Source organism: Polypterus senegalus, chromosome 18 (genome assembly GCF_016835505.1).
Source record: "Polypterus senegalus isolate Bchr_013 chromosome 18, ASM1683550v1, whole genome shotgun sequence".
NCBI lineage: Eukaryota > Metazoa > Chordata > Cladistia > Polypteriformes > Polypteridae > Polypterus > Polypterus senegalus.
The window spans coordinates 5,760,044-5,784,259 of record NC_053171.1 but is presented as its reverse complement, the minus strand read 5'-3'; the positions used below and the strand labels follow the sequence as shown (position 1 = coordinate 5,784,259).

Sequence of the window (24,216 nt, the reverse complement as noted above, 5' to 3'; positions counted from 1 at the left end):
ATGGTAATTAATGCCCATCTGAGAGAGTCACCACGGAGCACAAGGCCTTTTTTTTTATGTATTGTGCCTACGTGACCACACGGTGATACCCGAACTATTCCGAAGCAACGTTTGCACTCTTTTGCGTTTTTTGTATCTCACACCCTCATACACCTTTATCGTAAGAGCATCCCTTATCTACGACGGAGCGCTCAATCAGAATAAATATGAAGCTGGTTTTAAATTAAACATTATTGAAGTAGCAAAAGAAATTGGTAACTGTGGTGCTGCAAGAAACTTCAATGCGTCTGAGAAACTGGTGCGAGATTGGAGTAGGCCAGAAGATGTTATTTTTGAATGGGTGTATAAGTCGAGGCCTGACTTTATGTTCGATTTTTCGGGTTACAAGACCGGACTTATACGTGAGTATATACATTTATTAAAGCATCGTGGTTATGTGCAATGCATGGCTCCTTGAACAAAACTTGCAAAACAAACATGCAACCTTGATTTAGACTTGTCTAACTCTGGAGGGAAAGTACTGATCACCATAATGGGAGAGACACAGGCAGACACAATGTAGACTGAGCAGACTGGGCCCTCAGACAGCCACATGTATGGATTGCTTTACTTCACAACACAAGGAGGCAAATTGCTGAACTCTAGTGTGGTAAAGCAAACGTCCCTGCTGTTAAGAGGTCATGGAAAATGTCACCAAAACAACCAGGACAAGTTGTGTCTCATCTTGCCTTGTCTACTCAGTGCTCTGTGTCACACGTTCTGAAATGTCGCAAGTCACTGCAATACTCTCTCCCATATTTGAATTTTGAGGACCCCTGTCTCCAATGCCACTCTACTGCCTGCAGTCTCTCTTTATTCTGCTCTTCAATTCCCACAACAGTACTTGGTAACTCATGCCATTCACTTGTGGGTCCCTCTCATGCTCCTTGCACTCACCATCTGTCTCTGTAGATGGCGGGCCGCTATTTAATGCACTATAGAGTTTTGGATTGCCCAGATTCTGGGCACTCCTCCCAAGAAACCTAATGAACAGATGGGATTCTTGTAGAACATTCCTTGTCAACTCCTTCTATAAGCGCTGTCCCCTGCAGTTAATACAGTCCCAGGCAGTTAACAGGCACTTCTGTCTGCTGCCCGCTATAGTACCCACTACCTCTTCAAAAGCAGTGGGCATGAAATCAAAAGCTGTTATAATTTAGACTTTCCGCAAGGGACTGCACATAATGTGGTGCTATAAATTGCACAGTATGCTTTAGTGTTGTCTCTCCATTTGTGTATGGAGTTGGTCATAGGGTGGCACCTGCACATCTGAGTACAACCCATAATCATCCTGTATATGCATAGAGAAGAGACAAAATAAGGTAAGATGTGACTTGTCCTATCATATCCTGTGCCAAACACTTGTTATTTTTGGTGACTTGACCCATGACCCTTTCTTTACAGCTGGGAAATTTGTATCAGCATGCCGCTGGAGTTCAATGATTCGTCTATTTGTTTGAAATAAAACAATAAATATGCCTGGCTGTCTGAGGACTAATACTGCTCACTCTGTGTGGACATCTGTATCTGTGTCTCTCCCGTCTTGGCGCTTGTATATCTACAGTATATGTTCTCTCCAGAGCTAGAGGTGTTCAACTGAAGGTTACAGGTTTTCTTTTGTTTAGCAGGATTTGCTAAAACGCCCAACACACTGGACAGTTGACTGACATTTTTGCTGGTGCTCTTTTCTCCTGTATGTTTTTGCTGGTATGTATGTTTAGGTGTGATGTTGTGCAGAAAAACTGGGGGCTGAGAAACAGAGAGAGAGAGAGAGAGCTTAGCTGACATCACTAGGCAGAGCTCTGCTCGCAGCGTCTACAAGCAGCCTCCGCACTGAGTTCTCTTATTAACTTGCACCGTAAGAACACTTTTGAGCTTCTGAGCCAGACAATGTGGGTCTGCAACTGACCACCAGCAGTCCAGCAGAGTGCAAATCGGCCAACTGACATGCTTTGTGGTGCAAGTCCCCAGCAATACAGTTGCCGACAAGGGTGGGACTTGTGCTGTGCACGGGTGGAGTGTAGAGGTGAGTCGGGTTTTAGAGACACAGAAAAATGCATCTGAAGGCAACAGCAAGTGCTCTGCTCGCAGCGTTTAGAAGCAGTCTCTGTTGGGTAGATGCAAGGAGATCTCGTTAACTCGCACTCTAAGAAGACTGCTGCTGAGCAAGACGTCGCGGGTTCATGGCTGACCACTGACAATTTCCAAAATTCAAATCCGCTTGGTGTGAGGCCACTGCAATTCACCCATGGGGGTCCCCAGTGGGGGGATGTGACAGCAAGTGTGCCCTGCTGGGGCCTCTTCTCTCCTACAGGGTTGGCAGGGTGGGACAGGCTCCCCATTGTGAGACCAAAAACTGAATCAGTGGGTTAAAGATATAGAAGTACCAAAGGTACAGTAAATCCAAGCTTGGCATACTTGTTAACACGGCTTTGGCAGAATAAGAAACTTGATGATCGCAACATGACAGAAATTTGTCTTTAAGGTGAGTCGAACATGTACTGCACACCAACCAAACATAAGTTAAAAACCAAGAGTCACAGATAATAAGTAACACATAAATAAGTAAATAACTAAAATGTTAAAATATTAAAATAACATTATATTAAATATATATATTCATTCTCTTTGTGTTTATGAGGTTAACATCTGGTGGAATATAGGATTTGTTTTAATTATATGTTTGTCCTAGCTAACAGCACGTTATAACACTGGCCTGACGGGAGTAACTGGAACAAATGGTTAAAGAGGTGGACAGATTTCTGTATAATATAAATAGTGCCACTTCTAATGGCCTGGATATGAAGTTCTGATAGTTTTAATCATTTAATGATAATTATTTTACTTGCTTGATTAATAATAGGGGTAAACTGTACTTTGGTCTTCATGGGAGAATACTGGGCCAAGATGTAACTTTAAAAGTGAGCACTGACTCATAAAGTGAATTATATACAGTACCATTGTTAAAATATTATTCACAATGCAAAAACCTTCAAGTTTTCATAGGAAAGATACAGTGTTGTGAATAAAATGTTTTCCCCCTTACTGATATCCTCTATTTTTGAATATTTCTAATAATGAATGGCTTCAGATCTTTAGACAAAATGTAGTATTAGATAAAGGAAACCACAGCAAACACACAACATCATTTCTAAATCGCTACTTAATGTTTTTAAGTAATAAATTTACCCAAACACTCGTACTGCCCCCATAGAAATTCACCCATTCAAATAGCTGACCAAGCCTGTAGATCACGGGTGTCAAACTCCGGTCCTGGTGGGCCGCAGGTTTTCATTCTAACCATTGTCACGGACGGCCGGGTCGCCCCTGCTGCATGTGTTCCGGGGGAGCCACCATGGACAGCTCAATACCTCCCCCGGGACGCTAGGTGGCAGCCTCCCTGGCCAATGTTCATTTCCCACTCTCCCGCGTGGCTCCATGGGATATGGAGTCTTCTACAGCCTGGTTGGGAGATGGGGTGGCCGCTAGGGGGCGCTGCCAAGACTCAAGAGCCTGGCTGGATGAATCTTCAGCCCCACCCGGAGGTGCAATTAGGACCAGGTGGTCAAGCACCTGGAAGACTTCCGGGTGGAGTATAAAATGAGCCAGCCTCCACCACTGAGGAGCCAGAATCGGGAGGAAGAGGACGAGGTTGCCTGGGAGGAGTGATGGTGCCAGGAAGAGTTATTGCCTGTGGGTCACGGGGAAGGCGTGCGCCCACGGGTGAAAAAAAAAAATAAAAAGCCTGTGTGTTTTGTACACGTGCCTCTGCGTAGTCTGTGCCGGGTCGGGCGCTATATAGCGCCTTTTACACCATCTTCTTCAATAATGACCAGTTTTTGCTGTTGATTAACTTCTTTATCTTTAGTTTGAATTAACTTGACTCAGGCCCCTTAGTTGTCTCTTTTTCCTTAATTAGCAGCCAAACAATAATGAGACACAAAACGAGCCACCACAAGACCAGCTCATCTGTGCCCATCACACAATATCTGACAATAAAGAAAGGTGAGGGTCTCGGTAAGGTTGATCTCTCAGGTCACCAAAACGTTTTGACGGTGTTCTTAGAAAAAACAGAAAAATCAATCAGTTTTGGAAATGTCTGCTATGGCAGAATGAGAGCAGCAACAAGCCGTGGAATTAAATAGCGGGTTTAAATAACAGCAAGAATTGGCTTCTTATTAAGAGATTGGTTGGAGTTTGAAGCCCCAATTTAGCTGGTTATCTGTCCTCTTGTTTCACATCTCATTTCTGTTTGGCTGTCATTTAATGAAGAAAGGAATAAATTCAGAGGACTGAAAACTTACAAACAGGGCTAGTAAAATGAAGGGAATAAAGTTAATTAGCAGTGAAAACTGGTCACTGATTAGGAAAAGGGTGAGAATGAAACCCTGCAGCCACTGTGGCCCTCCAGGACTGGAGTATGACACCCCTGCTGTAAAGAACATTCAGATCACTGCAGGCCTAAGTCAGTGCTCATGAGAAAGAGCCTGTGACTCGTAAGAGAGCAGCAAGGCAGGGACCTCTGCTTACCAAAGATAACATCATTGCTGGTCTCGCATTTGTAACAAACACCCAAGCCTTCTGGACTAATGACAGAAAAATCCAAAATAGAACTCTCTGGAAGACACAGGACTCACCATGTCTGGCGTTCAACAATAAGAATATTAATGCTATTATTATTACTTTTTTGGCTGATGCCTTTATCCAGGTCAGCTTACAACATTTGAGATACAATTGGTTACAATTCTTTTTGCTTTTTCAGTTGGAACACAGCCTGTCAAAGGGACTTGCTTATGGTCACACAGTGTCAGCAGCAGGATTTGTACCCACAACCTCAGCCTTTGAAGTCCAAATTCTTTAACCACTGCGCCAACTTTAGATCAACAATAAAACGCGGAGGTGTTTGACGATGTGGGGATAATGTGGAAGACTTGTCATTCTTGAAAGAACCAGAAATTGTGCAATTTACCAGAATACTCTTAAGGCAAATGTCGGGTGGTCTGCCTGTGACCTGAAGCTGAAGTATAACTGGGTATAGCTGAAGTACCGTTTTTACTCGTGTACCATGCACCCTCCTGTAAGATGCGCACCTTAATTTTTACAAAGAAAATCCCGAAAATCGCTTTGCCCTGTGTATGATGCGCATTGTGATTGTATAGGAAACGTTCACGGCACGTTTTCCACGAAATGCCCTTCTGTTCTTGTTGCATGACAAAAGTTTTTCTTTTTTTCGTCGCCAATGTCGAACACATGACTCTGGAACACCGTATTTGCAACCTGCTGCCCGATGTCCTATCTTCTCTGCTTCCAAAATCACTTTTAGTTTCTCTCCCGCCATGAAGGAGAATAAATGCTTGCTACTATCCATGCTGAATGACGACGCCAAACTGATTCAAAAACAAGAGCGCGAGACTGAGAGCGCGAGACAGAGAGCGCGGGCAAGCGAGAGAGCGAGCAGAAGAAGTAAACATTACAGAATTACATTTCCTCATGTATGATGCGCACCTGATTTTCTAATACTAATTTTCGGGAAAAAAATGTGCGCGTGGTACACGCATAAATACGGTATAACAAAGACCAAAACTGCAAAAGCGACTGTATAATTAAATGGTGGCTCAAATTCAGATTTTGGAGTGGACTAGTGACTTTAACCCGCTACAGACGCTGGAACGAGCAGCTGACATTCACAAACCCACCAATGTGTCTGAATTAAAACAGTTCTGGGCTGCAGTTCCTCATCAGTGATGTAACAGACTGATATCAAATTACAGAAAGTGTTTAGTTGGGATTATTGCTGCTAAGGGTGCTGCAACCATGTGTTGAGACTATGGGGGTATTACAATTCACAGGGGTGTGCTGGGTAACTTTATTCATAGAATGAAGGATTGTATTGTGTTTTCACTCAGGTTTACTTACGTTTTCTGTAAAGGCCTGTGGCCCTTCACTGTCTATAATATGCAAGAACAGGATATCATGCAGGGAGTGAAATCTTTTTCACAACACTTTAAGTGCTGCTGGGATTTCTTTTACACAAAATCAGCATGTGGAACAAAGACTAAGGTATTGTGTCTGTTTGCCCAAGTATGTAAAAACACCTACTCACACCACTGCCTGTCCATTCGGCCTCAGGGGTTCAAAAAGATGGTAGAGAGTCTCATGGGTTCTCTCCGTAATTTTAGAGATGTTGAATTCCAAGGAGTGGCCAAGGTGTCCACATACTAATAGTATGAACTTGAGGCATTGTCATTGTCCACATAGTCTGCCAGGGCTCTGTCATCTGTGTATGGCATCTCATTTGCTTCTCTGTCGTGCACATGGGAATTTTCTTAAAGTGGTTTAACAAACAATATGCATGTGTTTGGGACACTGTCAGCATACAACTGGACGCTTGGCATTTGGGTTAAGTGACACAAGTCATTAGAGTTTTGTAAATTGGTGACTGTGTGCTTAGCAGCCTGAATGTCTTGGTTACTAGGGGTACCCCTACAGTGTGCTTAATTACACTACTTATGTCAGGGGAGGTCAGGTCAGGTTGGGGAGCATGCACTGGTACAGCATGCTCCTGCACCCGAGCCACATGACCGTAGTGCCGTAACTGACGCTCCCTCATAGTGCAGGTCATGTGCCTCATTCGGGACTCCATGAGCAACACAAAGTCAAACCAGCAGTGACTAAGGATTCCATGAAGAGACACACATGAAGGAGTCCAGTCTTCGTCTCAGGTCACTGGATAGCATCCATGTCTCGCCACCATATATTAAAACAGGAAGCACCAGGACTCTAAAGACCTGGACCTTTGTCCTTCTGCAAAGATATTGGGGACGTGCAAAATAAAAACCTAAGACCACAGATCCTAATGCAAATTGCTGTGGTGGTGTAAGAATGAAAAATGAAACTTAAGCAACTGTGTATGATAAGACACAAAAATGACCTGAGCAGCTTTTTTCCCCTCTTAGTTCTTTACAAGAGAATACAATACACTTCATTCATTCCAGAATAGGAAATTCACACTGCTACCAAATGTATACAGACACACAAGGTTACCAAAGAAGTCTAAAATCACAACAGAGAAAGCGTATGGATATGTGAGTGAGACAGAAAGAAGAGAAGAGCAGACTCTGCAAGAATATCGCAATACCCCTGGGCACAGTATCGTCTCCATATGATACATCTGAACTGTAAAATGGCAATAAGTATACAGGCCATACTGCTTTTTTAGGTGGTTAAGCAGCTGTTTTGCTCAATTCCTTTTTGGAATGACATGATATAGAGAACAGAGAATTCAGAGGTAAAACCCATGAAGGTCAGCACCTTGATGCTCATATAGTCTAACACAATATTCTTAAACTTTTGGTGACAAAGCCTGTCTTGGAAGCTCCGAAACCGCTCATAAACAAGTCCACATTCAACTGGGTCAGTTTAGAATCGACAAGTGACCTAATAATCTTCATGATTTTAGAGATGTGGGAGGATGTTGGGAATATTCAGAGGGGAACCCATGCAGACACGAGAAGATTCAAACACAAGGAAGCCGCAGTGATAGATTAAGTACAATTTTGACAAACGCAAACTCCCAATCCCAGGCCGCTGAAAAGGTCCCTGAAGTTCTACTCTCTACCACACTATTTCATCACTTATTCTGTGTGTCTGTGGTTCTTTACAGAAAGAATTACTTTCTAACGTGTGCGAAATTTACTTTAATTTACCAACTGTGTGCCCGTGTTTTTTTAAATAATTTATTTTTAAGGAGAACAGTCACATTTTTCAGTTTACAAGCCAAAAAGTACACTTTTATGGAGCAGTTTTCTTACCTTCATGAGCAACTAGCCACAGTACCTGATGAATACGCATAATGCAATAATCTGTTACTTAAAATCAGGTCAGGTCAGTCAAGTTGGGGAGCCTGCACTGGTACAGCACATTGCTGCACCCACCACACAACAAAACAGCTTGGGACCCTGGTTAGCAGCCCCCCAGGCAGACACAAAATCCAGTCCCACCCTCTGGAAATGATCCTCTATCTGCTGCAGCCTGGTGTTACATGAGTGAATCCTTGGCCTGGTCCAGCCACTCAGGTCCCCAACAATCAGGATCTATCGAGCCGGATCACCCTCGGGTAATGGCGCCACATGGCTGTAGTGCTGTAACTGACGCTCCCTCACAGTGCAGGTCATGTGCCTCATTCAGGACTCAGTGAGCAACATAAAGTCAAACCAGTGGGACCCAAGGGTTCTCCTAAAAGACACACATGAAGGACTCCAGTCTTCAGTTATATAAGAAACATAATGAGAAGTCAAGCTAATTGACACATTTTATTGGCTAACTAAAAAGATTACAAGATGCAAGCTTTCGAGGCAACTCAGGCCCCTTCGTCAGTTGAGATATAATGTAATTGATGTAAGATGTAATTGATTCCATCTCGCCTGAAGAAGAAGCCCGAGTTGCCTCGAAAGCTTGCATCTTGTAATCTTTTTAGTTAGCCAATAAAAGGTGTCATTTAGCTTGTCTTCTCACTACATTCATAATGGCTAACATGGTACAACACCCTAGTACTAAGAAGCATAAGAAATTGGACAAATGAGAGGAGACCACTCAGTCAACAAAGCTTGTTTGTTTGACTAATAGCTAAGGTGTCCCCATATCTCATCAGATTCTTCTTCAACTCCATGTCTCGGTAGCTTGTTCCATATTCCCACAGCTCTTTGCGTAAAGAACTTCTTCCTGGCTTCAGTCTCAAATGCACTTCCTCTTAATTTCCACTGAAGTCCTTGAGTTCGTGATTCACCTTTAAGCTGAACAAATGCTGCTGGATCGACTTTATCTACTTGCCGTATGTGAATCTATGAAACCTTTCCTTGGTATTTGTGTACAATACAATAAAATTTATTTTTGTATAGCCCAAAATCACACAAGAAGTGCCACAATGGGCTTTAACAGGCCCTGAGTTTTGACAGCCCCCCAGCCTTGACTCTCTAAGAAGACAAGAGAAAAACTCCTTTGTAGGGAAAAAAATGGACGAAACCTCCGGAAAGGCAGTTCAAAAAGAGACCCCTTTCCAGGTATGTTGGGCGTCAAAAAAAAAAAGGGGGTAAATACAATACAATACTCAGAAAGGAACACAAGTCATCCTCAATACAATATATATAAAAGCCAAATACTACTGACTCTCTCATCACAAAATCTCCCGAACCACAAGAACTTGGGACTTGACATTTGGAATGTAAGTTACCCTTGGCCCATAGGTGCTCGCTAAGAAACGGTTTTAAAAATTTCGTGGTCCAAGCAGGTTCTGTCTGTATGTCGGTCCGTTTTTCACCAGACAATTCCATAACGGATTTAGATCTGGTTGTTTTCTATGATTTGCTTGAACTTTCCGGTTGATTTTACGACTTCTCTCATCGCGCTAAGTACGATAGTTCACTTGTGTAACGATGTATTTATGCAAATCCAACAGAGCGGCTGTGGGCCGAGAGCAGGGGGCGGGGCCTTCCTCATTCACTTGCCAGCCTCCGTTCGAGTCGCTCTTCCACTCACCACGTGTTTGCGCGCACCTCGTCTCCGCTTAGCTAGCGAAACCTGTTTGTTCAACAGACATTGTCATCTACAGATTGTTAACGGGTGACGTTTGACATTTTTGAGAGAGAGATCAGAGCTACGTGTGTTTTAGAGGGTGGCTGCTGATTGCCAGAGATATCATGCCCATCTGCTTTTCTCCCCATGCCGGGAACGCCGCCCCGTCAGAGCTGAACACGATCAGATATACAGGGCCAACGTCTATTGATTTTTAAAGTTTGTCCTGTTTCATTACTATGTGGGCACAGCCATGGGGTACGGTGCAGTTGGGGTACCGTATTTATGTGTGTACCACGTGCGCATTTTTTCCCGAAAATTAGCTTTAGAAAATCAGGTGCGCGTCATACACGAGGAAATGTAATTCTGTAATGTTTACTTCTTCTGCTTGGGCTCACTCGCTCGCGCTCTCTCTTTCACTCTTGTTTTTGAATCAGTTTAACGTCGTCATTCAGCATGGATAGTAGCAAGCGTTTATGCTCTTTCACGGCGAGAGAGAAACTAAAAGTGAAGCAGAGAAGATAGGAAATCGGGCAGCAGGTCGCAAATATGGTGTTCCAGAGTCATGTGTTCGAGATTGGTGACAGAAGACAGAAAAACTTTCGTCATGAAACAAAAACAGAAGGGCATTTTGCGGAAAACGTGCCGTAAACGCTTCCTAGACAATCACAACGCGCGTCGTACAGGGGCAAAACGATTTTCGCAATTTTCTTTGTAAAAATTGGGGTGCGCGTCTTACACGAGGACGTGTGGTACAAGAGTAAAAATGGTAATAGAAATGCAATAGTAATATTACAAGTACAGAGCAGAATTCAACAGTAGAAGAAATCACATAACACGATTTGGATTCGTGTGTGTCTGAAACTCTTCACTGGAGATCCCTTTCTCAAGCATGTTAGCGTAAAACCTGCTTCTCCGACTGACTCGTCATTTCAGAGGCGCCTTTCTCATGTCCAGTTTTATATTTTCTGTCTTAGAGGGCGACTCTCTCAGTGTGCGCCCAAACAGATTGCTCCGAGACACTGAACACACATATCTTGGTGTTCAATATCATAGCAGTTGGGTTCACTAATAGTATTGTCGGAACTGATGGCACAAGTTAAATCTTCATTTGAACATGGAAGAGAAAAAAGTAAAAAATAGAAACGGAAAGTCTGTATTAACCCTTAGTCTTTTGTGTTTTAAGCATTCTCAGGTGCCCATGGCTGGTGCTTCATCCTGTGTCTTTAAAATGCCACTACTCCAAAGAGCTAAGTCTGCTCCAAAACTCTGCTGAATGTGAGACACAAGTTGTAGTAGCACTGAGCGCACAAAGGAAGCCGTGTAGTCACAGGAACCAAGCGAGACACACAAACCTCAAGAAGTTCACTCTGAAGCCAAGAGAAGAGCGGCTTAACCTCAAAGGAATACAACGGCTTGTACCGGATAAAAACTCTTATTAAGAACAAAATTAGAAAAATAACTCACAGGGTTGGATTTCATCTCCATAAGGTTATCCAGGATGCGGGTCACTGGTAAATTCTACAAAACAAACAAACCCAATCATATTTTATTAAAAGAGCTTCTCTGCAAACAAAATTTACCCAAATGTATCTCCCTTCTGTTAATATACTGTATCTGATTTTACATCATAATAAAAACAACGGCGTCTTTTATAAGAACTCTGGAAACAGAATAATATTATACAAATCTGATTAACTCTGCTCTGTAAAACACAATAAATGAAATAATAAACGACAGGCAGTGATGGGTATTTGATGTGAACAAAACTGAAATCTTTTATCATTTGAGACTCATGCACTCTAAAATAGGACACGCTTGTGTGTCATTCTGACCCAGAAAATATTAAACCAGACAGACCACAGGAAATACAAAATCTGAGCCTTTTATTATTCACACACGAGGGGATTAAAGAGAAAAGAACATAAACAAAATAAAAGAAAATCCAATCCTGCGCAGGCCATCCTAGACACAGCGGCAGACCCCTGGATTGTACCTCAAAGAGGACCAAGCAATGCTCTCCTGCTTCCACCCCTGATTCTGTCTCTTATGAAAATGGCCAACTAACCGTATAATCGGACCAACATTTAGAGACTTCTATATTTAACGACTCTATTTCTCTTAATAATATACAGTATCTGTCTTATGTAAACGTGTATTATTTATTTGCTGTATTATTATTTCTGCATTATTACTCTCATCTATTTTTAATTTGGTTTTCTTTATCTTTGTAACTACTTCTGTGACATCGTGTAAAGCACTTTGGGCTCCATCCTGTGTATGCAAATCTGCTATAGAAATAAATGTCGTTGTAGTTGCTGTGAAAACGGCCAGACAGCTCAGTCAGTGTGAGGGCGGCCATTAAACTCTGTGTGGTGACTCGCAGGTTCACAAACTCCTCAGGCCGTCCAGCCACACAAACTTCATGTTGCTCCAGTGGCGGGCGGAGGGGGCGGTCCGCCCCGGGTGGCACAATTTTGGGGGTGGCATTATTGGCCAAAAGGCTCAGTACAAGTCGTGTATAAGCAGCAGGGTTCGGAAAAATATCACTCATGAATGAAAAAAGTAAAATTCTCTGATTTTTATCCACAAATGCTTCAAAAAAAATTTCCAGACTGTCCTTGTGTGACGGCATCAGACACAGCAGTTGAAATTTAGGAGGCAATAACAAAAATAAACCTAAATTTTACACCGATAAGAATTTCTAGGAAGATCAACCACTAATGTACAATTTCGTTTTGTTATCCATCCAAATGTATTCCTGCTCAGCCCTCCTATCACTGGTACTCTATACTGGTTCTGGTTTTCACGGAGTAATTATATTAAACTAATAATAAGAACACGACTTATCAGTGTGTCTATATTCTTGCCTAGTTGATGCTTATAAATAATTATATGTGAAAATCTTTGCTGTTTCTCTATACTGTATATGAATAAATCTGTGCAAAATTTTTCTCTAGACATCATTTTAATTTTCTACTTAAATAGGTTAAAATATTCAGATATGCTGCAGGGAGGCAAATCGAAGCACCAGTCCAAACCGAGCGGCACGAACTCGAGCTACGCCACTGTGTTGCTCCTGCTGTTCTGCCACATGATACTCTAAATCAGGTTCTCAAAGTCGGTCCTGGGGGGCTCAATGTGGCTGCTGGTTTTTGTTTCAACCAGATTGATAATCAGTGACAACACCTGAAAACGCAGATCTCATTTAATTAGCTGCTATTATTTTTCTTTTATTCTACATTCAGAAAAGCACAAAAGCATGATTTGTACATTTATAACACATTTAGGAATATTTCCATTTTTTGCTAGATAAATGCTTAACCCTCTTTTGTTGATTTTACTACATTTTGCCCCTTCTCTGTGCAGTTTGCTCCCTTCATTCTCTTAATAATGACAACCAGCAGAGCAGACAGCCAGGCAAACAACACACTGAATAATCAAAGACTGCAACCACTTTAGCGGTAGACTCACTAATTAGGAAATAATGAGCTAATTAAACAATTAGAACACTTGGCAAAAAATTGAATGAAAATCAAGATGAAAATATTGTTAAAAGTAAAAAAAAATACATTATTCCCATATAACTGCTTGGTACATTTAAAAAAAAAAATATATATATATATATAGTCACACACATTTCGATTAGGAGGCAGCTAAAGGGCTTGAGTAACTGTAATACTACGTCAGACCAGGGGGTGGCGGAGTGTGCTGACCGTCTCTCTCAGTCTCTTGCAGACCATTCCCGGGAAATCCCGCAAGGTTCCGGGGCCACTGATGACATCATTTCCAGTCCCGAAGCATCTTATGGCGCCATTTCCAGTCCTGGGGCCTTTGAAGAAGTCATTTCCGGTTTGGGCATGGATGACATCACACACTCTTCTTCACTCTGGATACTTTATCAACCTGCCAGACAACACCTCCACACACCCCATCATCACTGGCTGAGGGTGACCTTACCTAAAATGCCGTAATCCCCAGTCTCCTGCTAAGTCCCAGACATTCAGACTGGTCTGCTCCTCTCAAGGCTAGTAATGTACTGGGATTCATCTAGAAAATCTCTAGCTAACAATACGTTACAATATGTTACTGTGCGTCGGCATGTGCTCCTCCTCCTTTGTCCCATGTCTTGCAGCTGGGCGCTGGGTGGTCTCGTGGTCTTGGGACCCCTGCAGATTTTTTTTTTTTTCCTAAGGCCCTCTGGAGTATTTTTTTGTTTTTTCTGTCCTCCCTGGCCAACAGACTTTACTTTATTCCTTGTTACTTAGTATTGCCTAAGCTTATTTTTATATTTTTCTTTCTTTATCTTGTAAAGCACTTTGAGCTACAGCATTTGTATGAAAACGTGTAACAGAAATAAATGGTGTTGTTGTTGTTGCAGCTTATTAAGCCCATCCTCTCTCTCTCTCTCTCTCTCTCTCTCACTCTGTGTTCTTTTCTCTGCTAAATGACTTGGGTGTAACTCCACTGGTTAAAACACAAATGTTATACTCACATGCTGTTTCAGTACTAAATTCTTTACTCCTTCCATCACAAACTGTGAGCCTGTGTTCATTACTCTTGAAAACAGCCTGTTCAAGACACACAAAACATGCTTATGAAATCAAAAAAAACAAACTTTTCAAACACATGTGACTGAAAATGCATCATCTGAAACAAACAACAAGGTACGAAGGAGAACAGTTATGTTTATCCATTTTTTTAATAGTGAAAAGTACTTGTTCTTGTTGGTACTTTGAAAAATCACAGCGTAAATCAATGCATTCGTCTTTATACAAATCACCAGAAAATGGTGGACCGCTGACAACACTGATCTTTATGTGTTTTATTATGTTACAATTATACATTAGTTTCGTCCTTTCTTTGCCCTGTCTCCTGTATGTGGAGCCTAAGGATGAAGGATATCTTGTGATTTTGCTCTTTGCCTTTGCATTTACTGGTCCTGTTTTGCTTGGGTATCAAATCCTTATTTCACTCCATGACATGCAAATCAATTGATAACTTTTATTTAATGTGTTCTTTCTGGATTTTTGGTTGATATTCTGTCTCTCTCCACTAAAATGAAACTACCATACAATTCGAGACTCTTCATTTCTTTGTGAGTGAGCAAATTTACAAATTCGGCAGGGGATCAAATAATGATTTTCCCCCACTATAGATGCTAAATGTAATTATTTATCTAGATAAACACAGCTTCCTGTAGTCGGTGACATTGTCTTTGTGCCAGGTGTTGTCAGCCTGCTTCTAACCAAGGGGCCGGATGTTTCTTTACAAATGTGCAACCTGGACTGTTCAGTTTAGCGATGGTGGGTGAAGGCTGCTGCCACAATTACATTGAGGATCTCCTGTTGTTGTTGTTTTTTATTTTTAATTTTAACTGCATTTCCACTTCAGGCTCAATTTGTTTCCCCGGCTGAGGCCATGCAGCACATGCCAGCGATTGAAGTACGAAGAGTCCAGTTCCATTCGCTCCCACAGTAATTGCATTGTAACTGCCTCTCCCTCATGCAGATTTGCTCTTGTAACGTGTGGCTGGGGCCTTTGCCTGGCCGGGACGCCTCCATGCTGGGAGGACCTGGGGAGCAAGCGCGGCCACAGCGATACCTCCCCTGGGATGCTAGATGGCAGCCCCCCTGGGTTGCAGCGGTGCCTCTGACTCCTGCAGGGCTTCATGGGAGTTGGAGTTTGGTGCGGCCCTGTTGGGATCAGCAGGTGCCGCCAGGGGGTGCTACAGCTGAGCCCTTATGGGCAGATCCTCTGCCACACCTGGAACTGCTGATGGAATTGAGTCCTTAAGCACCTGGAGCACTTCTGAGTGCCTTATAAAAGGAGCCAGCAGACACTATTTGGGAGGAGAGGATTAAAGAAAGACAAACAGAAGAAAAAGAATTGTGTTTGGGCTGTGCTTTGGACTGTGTTGTGCCTGTGGGAAGCGGGGGAGGCGTTTCCAATAAAGAAAAAAATCAAATAAAATAAATAAATTGTGTACCTTGAACTTGTGTCCCATGCTGGTCTGTGTCGGGTTCAGGTGGCAGTGCCAGCCTGGTGGTAAACACTGTGTACAGTGATCCCTCCTCGATCGCGGGGGTTGCATTCCAGAACCCCCCGCGAAAGGTGAAAATCCGCAAAGTAAAAACCATATGTTTATATTGTTATTTTTATATTGTCACGCTTGGGTCACAGATTTGCACAGAAACACAGGAGGTTGTAGAGACAGGGACTTTAAAACACTGCAAACAAACATTTGTCACTTTTTCAAAAGTTTAAACTGTGCTCCATGACAAGACAGGGATGACAGTTCCGTCTCGCAATTAAAAGAATGTAAACATATCTTCCTCTTTAAAGAAGTGCGCGTCAGGAGCAGAGAATGTCAGAGAAAGAGAGAGAGAGAGAAAAGCAAACAATCAAAACTCAATAGGTGCTGTTTGGGCTTTTAAGTATGCAAAGCACCGCCCAACAAAGCAGCCACAAGTAAGGGAGCAACGTGAAGGTAGTCTTTCAGCATTTAAAGGAGCGTCCGTATCCTCTTGGCCAGTGTGCAAACAGCCCCTCTGCTCACATCCCCTCCGTCAAGAGCAGAGAATGTCAGAGAGAGTGAGAGAGACAGAGAAAAGCAAACAATCACAAATCAATAGGTGCTCTTTGGGCTTTTAAGTATGCGAAGCACTACCTGGGAAGCATATCGTACATCATTGAGGAGTTTTATTTAATACATAATACGTGCTCTGATTGGGTAGCTTCTCAGCCATCTGCCAATAGCGTCCCTTGTATGAAATCAACTGGGCAAACAAACTGAGGAAGCATGCACCATAAATTTAAAGACCCATTGTCTGCAGAAATCTGCAAACCAGTGAAAAATCCATGATATATATTTAGATATGCTCAAATTTAAAATCCACAATGGAGTGAAGCTGCGAAAGTTGAAACACGATATAGCGAGGGATCACTGTATCTCATCTGTAAGATCAGGCCATACCTGACAGAGCATGCAGCACAACTATCGGTTCAGGCAATCGTCCTGTCATGTTTTTGACTTTTTCCCTAAATGGTTTCTCATTTCTTTTCACTGTCTTTAAACAGATTGTAATTTCGCAATAACAGTGGAAAAAGTTGTGACCTGATTGATCCTGTTTTCATTTTTTTTTTTATATCACAAAAACCGGCCATTTAATGCATGTGTTAGACTTTTCATATCCACAGTGTAACTCCACACATCAATATAAACTTACAGGCCCGAGTTCCTGAATTTAACAGTGAAACGTTCGGGTAGCCCCATAACCACATTTTTCCTGACAAGTCCCAGGTGTGCTCATCTCTTTAGAAAGGGAGGTCAACGCCGATTACTGCTTTGTGATTCTGACTGGTCACCTTCATCCCATATCGAGGTATTTCTTTCCTGTCCTCCAAGACAGAGGGCTCACATAGTGGTATGATGTGTATGCCATTGTTTTCTGTGCATTTTTCAAAGTTCATGAAACAACATCGAGGACAGCATTTTCATCTCGTTTTTACATACAAGAAGAATTTGTTGACCACCTCCTGCGTGTTACGAGCTAGCAGCCACACAGACTTACTCAAGTCGTTTATTCAATGCAAACTGATAATCAATTTCTTACCCCATGGCTTTAGCTCCACTTCCTCCATAGTTTGCTGGTGCTGCAGCCATCTTGGCAAATGCTCTGCAATAGAAAAAGAGTGAACATTTACTTCTTATTGCCAAGAAGCTCGAATAACTGACTTTTCTTCTGTAGAATCAAGCACTGCCATTACATCTGATCATCCCCTGTGTTTTGTAGGTAATAAAGAATACGTAAAAACTCAACTTGTCCAGATTTTTGTTTTAGACGATACTCTCCAGTTTATAAATATATACAGTTATCCCTTGTGATTTGTGGTGGTTAGCAGTCCGAGAGCCTGTGAATACGTTTTGGGTCCATGATTATAAGGTATTCTAATATTATTACGCTATAACTTATTAAGTTTATTACTCAGAGCCTGTATCCAACTGAATGGAGGACAAGTGGGGCATTACATGGAAAATCAGTGAATTAATTCAATGTAAGTCCATTTTCGTTTATTACAAGATATTTCAAACAATTCTTCTGTCTTGTATTGTTTTCCTGCATTGCATTAAAAGTTGCATAGTTAGATCTGGACCACCCTATACAGTATGACAGCAATCACTGGGCATGCGTGGTGTCCCCCAGACTAAGTGTATACTTCAACAGTTCTTTGGTGAACTCTAACCTTTTACAAAATTGAACTTATAATAAATTTGTTTGTATATTTATGGTATTATTAACACTACAAATACAAAAGAAATCCAACAATACCCTGACACAAAACGATTAACACGTCACAGTCCAGTTTCACAGATGCAGATGATGGTGGTGTGGTTATGAAATGAATTCCACTGTGAAGAACCTCCTGAAAGTTACGTAAAGTTCTGTCCTACCATGATGCTGATGTAAGTGAAGATTTGTAGAAGCTGGGAGTGCTCCCTAGGCGAAGATGTTTTCCAACCCTGACAAAAATCACACAAACAAACCGCAACAGGAGAAGAACACAAATCCAGAGAAAACTGTAATCCGATGAGTGCGACTGTAATTCAGTTGTGCAGTGAAGCGTTGAAACAAACAGACACCCGCCCATTTTCAGGCTCCCTTCTAAAAGTTGTACTTCATCTTGTTTAGCCCAGCAGCTCTTGCGGCACCCACCAAAGCTACCCAGTACTCCCGGGGCTGCTGGGATTTGCAGTCCACTTAAGTAGTGCTGCTTCTGTGTCATCTGAGATTTTCCACAGTCGGTTGTAAAACTATTACAAAACTACTAATTTGCATTTAATAATCATGGAAAACCTGTGAATAGGCAAAATCGTTAACCATAAACCCATGAAATTGCAAATGTTGACATATGATGTCACCCACTCAGCATCCAACCAGGAGAGGTATAACAATTCTAGTCCATTTTTGAACTGGAACGAAATAATAACCAATAGAAATCTGGTTACAAGGCCTTTTTCTGTATTTCAAAGCCACTATAGCCAAACACATCACCAGATCACCCCTTCAATTCTTAAAGTAACCAGTCTTGTATGATTAAAAACCATATTTTCATTATCATGCACCATGATAAAAGGATAAATCACATAATGAATACTTTAACAATACCTGTATAACTGTCCTAACTTTAACTCTAAGCCTAACCCATGATATACTCCATTAAAAAAAGAGAATCACTACAAGTTCCAGTCCATCTTGAAAGAGTATGGGAAGTGCATTTAGGGCTGGTGATAGGAAGTGCTACTTTACTCCCAAGTGTTGTGGGAATTTGGAACAAACTATCAGGACATGGAATTGAAGCATGAACCTTGACAACCTGTTAAAATATCTGGATGAGGACAGCATAAATATCAGCTAAACAAACGAGCAACGACTGGACTGAACGGTCTTGACCTGTTTGTCAAATATCTTCTTAACGCTCCAGATATCCCACTGCACTTTACCCCAGGTGTTACAAACTCTTCCTTTAAATCCTCTTCGTAAACTGGGGCAGTAGTCAATAGTGGACTCATCACCACCCTGACAGTGTACCGAATGTCACGTTATATAGCGCCCTGATGTGTGCAGTACAAGTCCAAGGAGGTGATGCTGAAGCTTTATAATCATCTGGAATGAAGAACATTCTAGGTATCTCTGGCACTGCCCTCCAGTGGTTTAAGTCCTATCTGACTGAGTGGCAGGAATTTGTTAGTCTTGGGCACAGCAGGTCCAGCTCAGCGCCAGTCACACAAGGAGTTCCCCAGGGCTCTGTCCGCGGCCCGCTGCTCTTCTGTATCAATATGCTTGCCCTTGGCTGTATAATTTCTACTGGGTTATCAATTTAATGCTAATGTTACTCAATTCTATTTCACTGTTAAAAGTAAAACTTCAGCAGGGCTTTCTCAACTCACACCTTGCCTCAGTGAAATTACAGGCTGGATGGAGCAGAACTCTTTAAAATTAAACTGCAACACTCCTGCAAATTGGCACTAAAGCACAACTTAAAAAAATGAGCTCCTTCTCAGTCACCCTTGACGGTGATCTCATCAGGCCTTCTTCTGATGCAAGGAAACTTGGTGTCAGCTTTGATTCCTCCCTTTCTTATTCTGCCCACATTAACCACATTAAGGAACTTTCTTACTTCCACCTCCGTCAGATATGCCGTGTTTGCTCAATCCTCTCCTTTTCAATTGCTGAGACACTCGTCCCTGCTTTTATCACATCGATTATTCTAACTCCCTACTGGCAGGTGCTGGCTGGCTTTTAATCTTATATCACAGCTCCACTTGATTCAAAACTCTGCAAGAGTCCTTACACGGGCCAGCAACAGACAGCACATCACACGCATCCTGCTTCGCCTCCACTGGCTCCCCGCGTCTTACAGGATCGAGTTTAAAATTCTATTAATAAACTACAAATCTTTAAATGGCCTCACACCGGACTACATCAGTGCTCTTCTCCATCATTCTGCTCCTGTTCGCCCGCTAAGGTCCTGTGATTCTGGCCATCTTCTTGTACCCCACACAAACCTGCACTCTGTGGGTGACAGGGCCTTCAGCTGTACAGCGCCCAGACTTGGGAATGACCCTCTTGACATTAATGAGGTCAGCTGACTCCATTCGTTTGTCTAAAAAACAACTTCAAACTCATCTGTTCAGGAAGGCGTCGAACTGAACCAGACATTCTGCCCCTCCATTCAGTTACTCTCTCTGTCCAGATGCTCAGGAGAATTTGTGTGTGTGTGTGTGTTAACATCACAAATGATGTGATTCGTTCAGGCTGGTCTTCTAGTGCTGATTTTAGAATTTTATTCTGGTTTATTGTCTTTATTTCTATTTAATGCTTTGTATATTCTGTAATTATCCGTTTTAGTGTTCTAGGCAGAAATTATTTGTATCCAATATCACAAATGAGCTTGCTGTTCCTTCTGAGACTCTGTGAAACACCTTGAGCATGAGAAAGGTGCTATATAAATAAAATGTACATTATTATTATTAAAGTTTCTCTTCAGACAGAGAATCACAGATAATGTGGAATAAGTTACCAAGGGCCTTCAAATCTCAACTTGATGTTATCGTAGAAAAACTAGGTGGGTAGGATTGGTGAACTTTGTCGGGCTGAATGGCCTGTGCTTGTCACATTTTTCTAATCTTCTAATGGCATACAGATCTATTACAATTTTATATTTTATTTCCCAAGAGCCAGTGGGCCATTGGCAAGCTATTAAGATAGAACTCTTGGTTTTCGGTGCGGTTCAGGAGTCGGTACTGACTGATCTGACTGACTATGGCAGCAGTGCTTTGAGCCCTTATGTATTCTTAATGTTCTTATTTGATATGGTCTACATGTAATGTGTCACTCACACAAAACAGCTGAGTAGCTGCCAAAGGCCTGTGTCATCAAACGCTTTGTTTAATCTGTGACCGCTGTTACTGTATGCTATGCTGTGACTGCTGCTCAGTTTCCACCGTGCTGGTGGTGTCAATGCAGTTTCGCTATTACAGTCTGATCCTGTAACTGGGATGGCTTCTTATGTACTGTATGTGGTAATGAAATGTGATTGTCACTTTGAGGAGATTATTACAACTCTTTACAGTGAATGTTGTCACATTTTCAGTCAGAATACTCCTAGCTATACTTCAAGTTCTGGCTGTAAAATAACCTGCTATGTAAGCTGAAATACTGACCCCATGTGTCCATTTAATTGGCCAGCACGTTTATATCAGATCTTGCAATACAGAGGGGTAATTAACATTCCAGTGCAAGTTAGAATTAACAGTATAGTGAATGCGACCCCCCCTTAGTGTAAATATATTTGACCAGTAACGATGTACTACACTATAACGTGCAGTGAATACACTTGACTCCTAGTCTTCCTCCTCTTTCTCTGTCTCTGTTTATCATTCGTTTGCTCAGAGGTTGACGCGCTTGCTGCTTCCTGAGCAGCTCTTCTTCTCTCCACCCTAGCTGCTCGCGTCTTCTCTCCTTCCGTCGGCATCTTTTCGTGTTGCAATTGCTTAGTACGTGGTCCTTAATTTTTAACTTAAGCTGGCACTTCAGTCTGCCTCAAGAATGATTTAAGATATGAAGAGGTAGGGGAAGTGACGACCAAGGGGGTAGGAATGAGAATGGCACCCGTACGCATGCGCCGCACGACCGCCCTGCTGCCAAGAGTTGATTCTGCAGTAAAATAAAATAAGTAATAAAAATCACCACCCCAAAAGTAGACGTCATGTAGTATATGTGTACCAAATTCCAGGTCAATCGGTCAAATGGTTTGCGAGCTACAGGTGATTTAACATATTAAACATATTAGCGTATTATGTAAGAAGATGGAGGTTTCTCTGGTTACTCCAATTTTCCCAGCACATCCCATGGATACGTTTGTTAAAGTAATCGGTAGCATTAAATGAGGCTGGTGAGTATGTGTGGGTGTGCTTGTGCTCCACAATAAATTGGTTTCATTGTACTCAATGCTGCTGAGACAGGTGCCAACCTTCCATACCCTTTAACGTAACAGTGAATGTTTATTCTGTTAATATACGATTTATGGAGAGTTTCAGCACACAAACTGCCGAATTAAGGTAACGTATTGTTTAATATTATGTATAGCGAGTTTTAAAAGCGCAGCCTGTTAGTAACATTAACTCAAGGTGCCGCCCAAATATTTTTCTCTCCACTCTCTGCAGTTGGCAGCGCCCTTCACAGTAAGGCCCATTCTTTTCATATCAAGCAACACAAACCCATCTTCTCTGGCCTCCCTGTTGGCATCAAACCCCTCCAACTACATCGTGTGCATGGCCTCAAGTTCTACACACAAACACACGTCAATGATAATTAAAGCAAACAGGATGCACCTCAACACAGCACAGGATCTGAAGACTTTAAGGAATGAGACATTTCAGCTTATGATTTTTAAACAATTTGCATATCTTTCAGAAAACATGTTTTCACTTAGGCCTTATGGGTAATTGAGTGGAGACATCAGCAGAAATGGCAATTGAAATTAAAATGAAGTCTAAGTGTGCACAAAGTCTGAATGTTTTCTGAACCCACTACACTTTTTTTATAATCAAATGTTAATAAAGCATTTATTAAACATAAATTAGAGCAGTGGTCTCAAACTCCGGTCCTGGAGGGCCGCAGTGGTTGCAGGTTTTTTAATTGTAACCCTTTTCTTAATTAGTGACCTGTTTTTGCTGCCAACTAACTTCATTTGAATTCATTTTAACTGACTTGCTCTTGTAGACTCAGACCCCTTCATTGTTTCTTTTTCCTTAATTAGCAGCCAAACAAAAACGAGACACAAAAAGAGCCAAAACAGGACCAGCAAACTGTGACCATCACACAATATCTGAAAATAAAGAAAGATGAGGGTCTCAGGAATGTTGGTCTGCTCAGGTCACCAGTGCTCTTAGAAAAGAGAAAATCAATAATTCTGGGAATGTCTGCTATTGCACAACGAGAGCAGCAACAAGCCATGGAATTAAAGAACGGGTTTAATTAACAACAAGAATCGGCTCCTAATTAAGAAACTGGTTGGAGTTTGAGGCACTGACTTAGGTGGTCTTCTGTTGGCTCACTCACTTCACATTTCATTTCTGTTTGGGTGCCACTTAAGGAAAGAAATGAAGCAACTCAGAGGAACAATAAAGAAATTCAGGGGAACAAATCTTAAAAAACAAGTCCATTAAAATGAAAAGAAAAGGAGTTAATTAGCAGCAAAAACTGGTCACCCATTAAGAAAAGGGTTCGAAGGAACACCTGCAGCCACTGCGGCCCTCCAGTACTGGAGTATAGGGGACCACTGAATAAGACCTCACGGTGTGTTATGACCTGTGGTCGTGATGAGTTTATTGCACGTTTTCTTGGGTTTATTCTGTGGTACCTTTTAATCAAATATACCGTATTTACTTGTGTATAAGTTGGGTCTTGAAACCTGAAAAATCGATCATAAAATCAGACCCCGACTTATACGCCTGTTCAAAAACACAACACTTAATCATTTTTTTCTTTTCACATCTTCTTGCCTCTTCCAATCAGTGCCACAGACACATCGAATTTTGTTGCAGCAGCACAGTTACCAATTTCTTTTGCTACTTCAAAGACGTTTTAATTTAAAACCAGCTTTATACTTTCTTCTGATCGAACGCTCCATCGTAGATAAGGGATGCTCTTACGAAAAGGTGTATGAAGGGGTGAGATATAAAAAACTCAAAGAAGAGAAAAAACTTAGCTTTGGAAAACTTTGGGTATTATCATGTGGTCACGTAGGCACAATACATAGAAAAAAAAGGCCACGTGCTCCGTGGTTACTCTCTCAGGTGGGCGTTAGCATGTCATAACCTCTTGGACCAATAGCGTGTTTGACTTATAAGAGCAGCATTATAAAATACCAGAAATTATATAGTAAAATGAAGCCTCGACTTATCCGCTGGAGAACTTAAAACGCGAGTATATACGGTAAGTTTACTGGGTTGCTCGGTTTTGAGGGGGTTTTGTTTGTGAGTCTTTTTCCGGCGCCATCTTGGTTTTCATGCGCTCAATCAGTTTGAACTACAATGTT

General features: G+C 41.9%; 1 protein-coding gene across 2 annotated transcripts in view; it reads right to left on the bottom strand.

Moving 5' to 3' along the window:
- The window catches only part of scfd1 (sec1 family domain containing 1), a 181,024-nt gene that overhangs the window by 47,024 nt on the left and 109,784 nt on the right, over window positions 1–24,216 (bottom strand). For both annotated transcript variants that reach the window (XM_039741264.1, XM_039741263.1), the window contains exons 18-20: window positions 17,226–17,288; window positions 14,105–14,180; window positions 11,077–11,130 (exon numbers count right to left, since the gene is read on the bottom strand). In XM_039741264.1, the coding sequence (XP_039597198.1) occupies window positions 11,077–11,130; window positions 14,105–14,180; window positions 17,226–17,288 (193 nt within the window). The remainder of the gene's footprint in view (window positions 1–11,076; window positions 11,131–14,104; window positions 14,181–17,225; window positions 17,289–24,216) is intronic.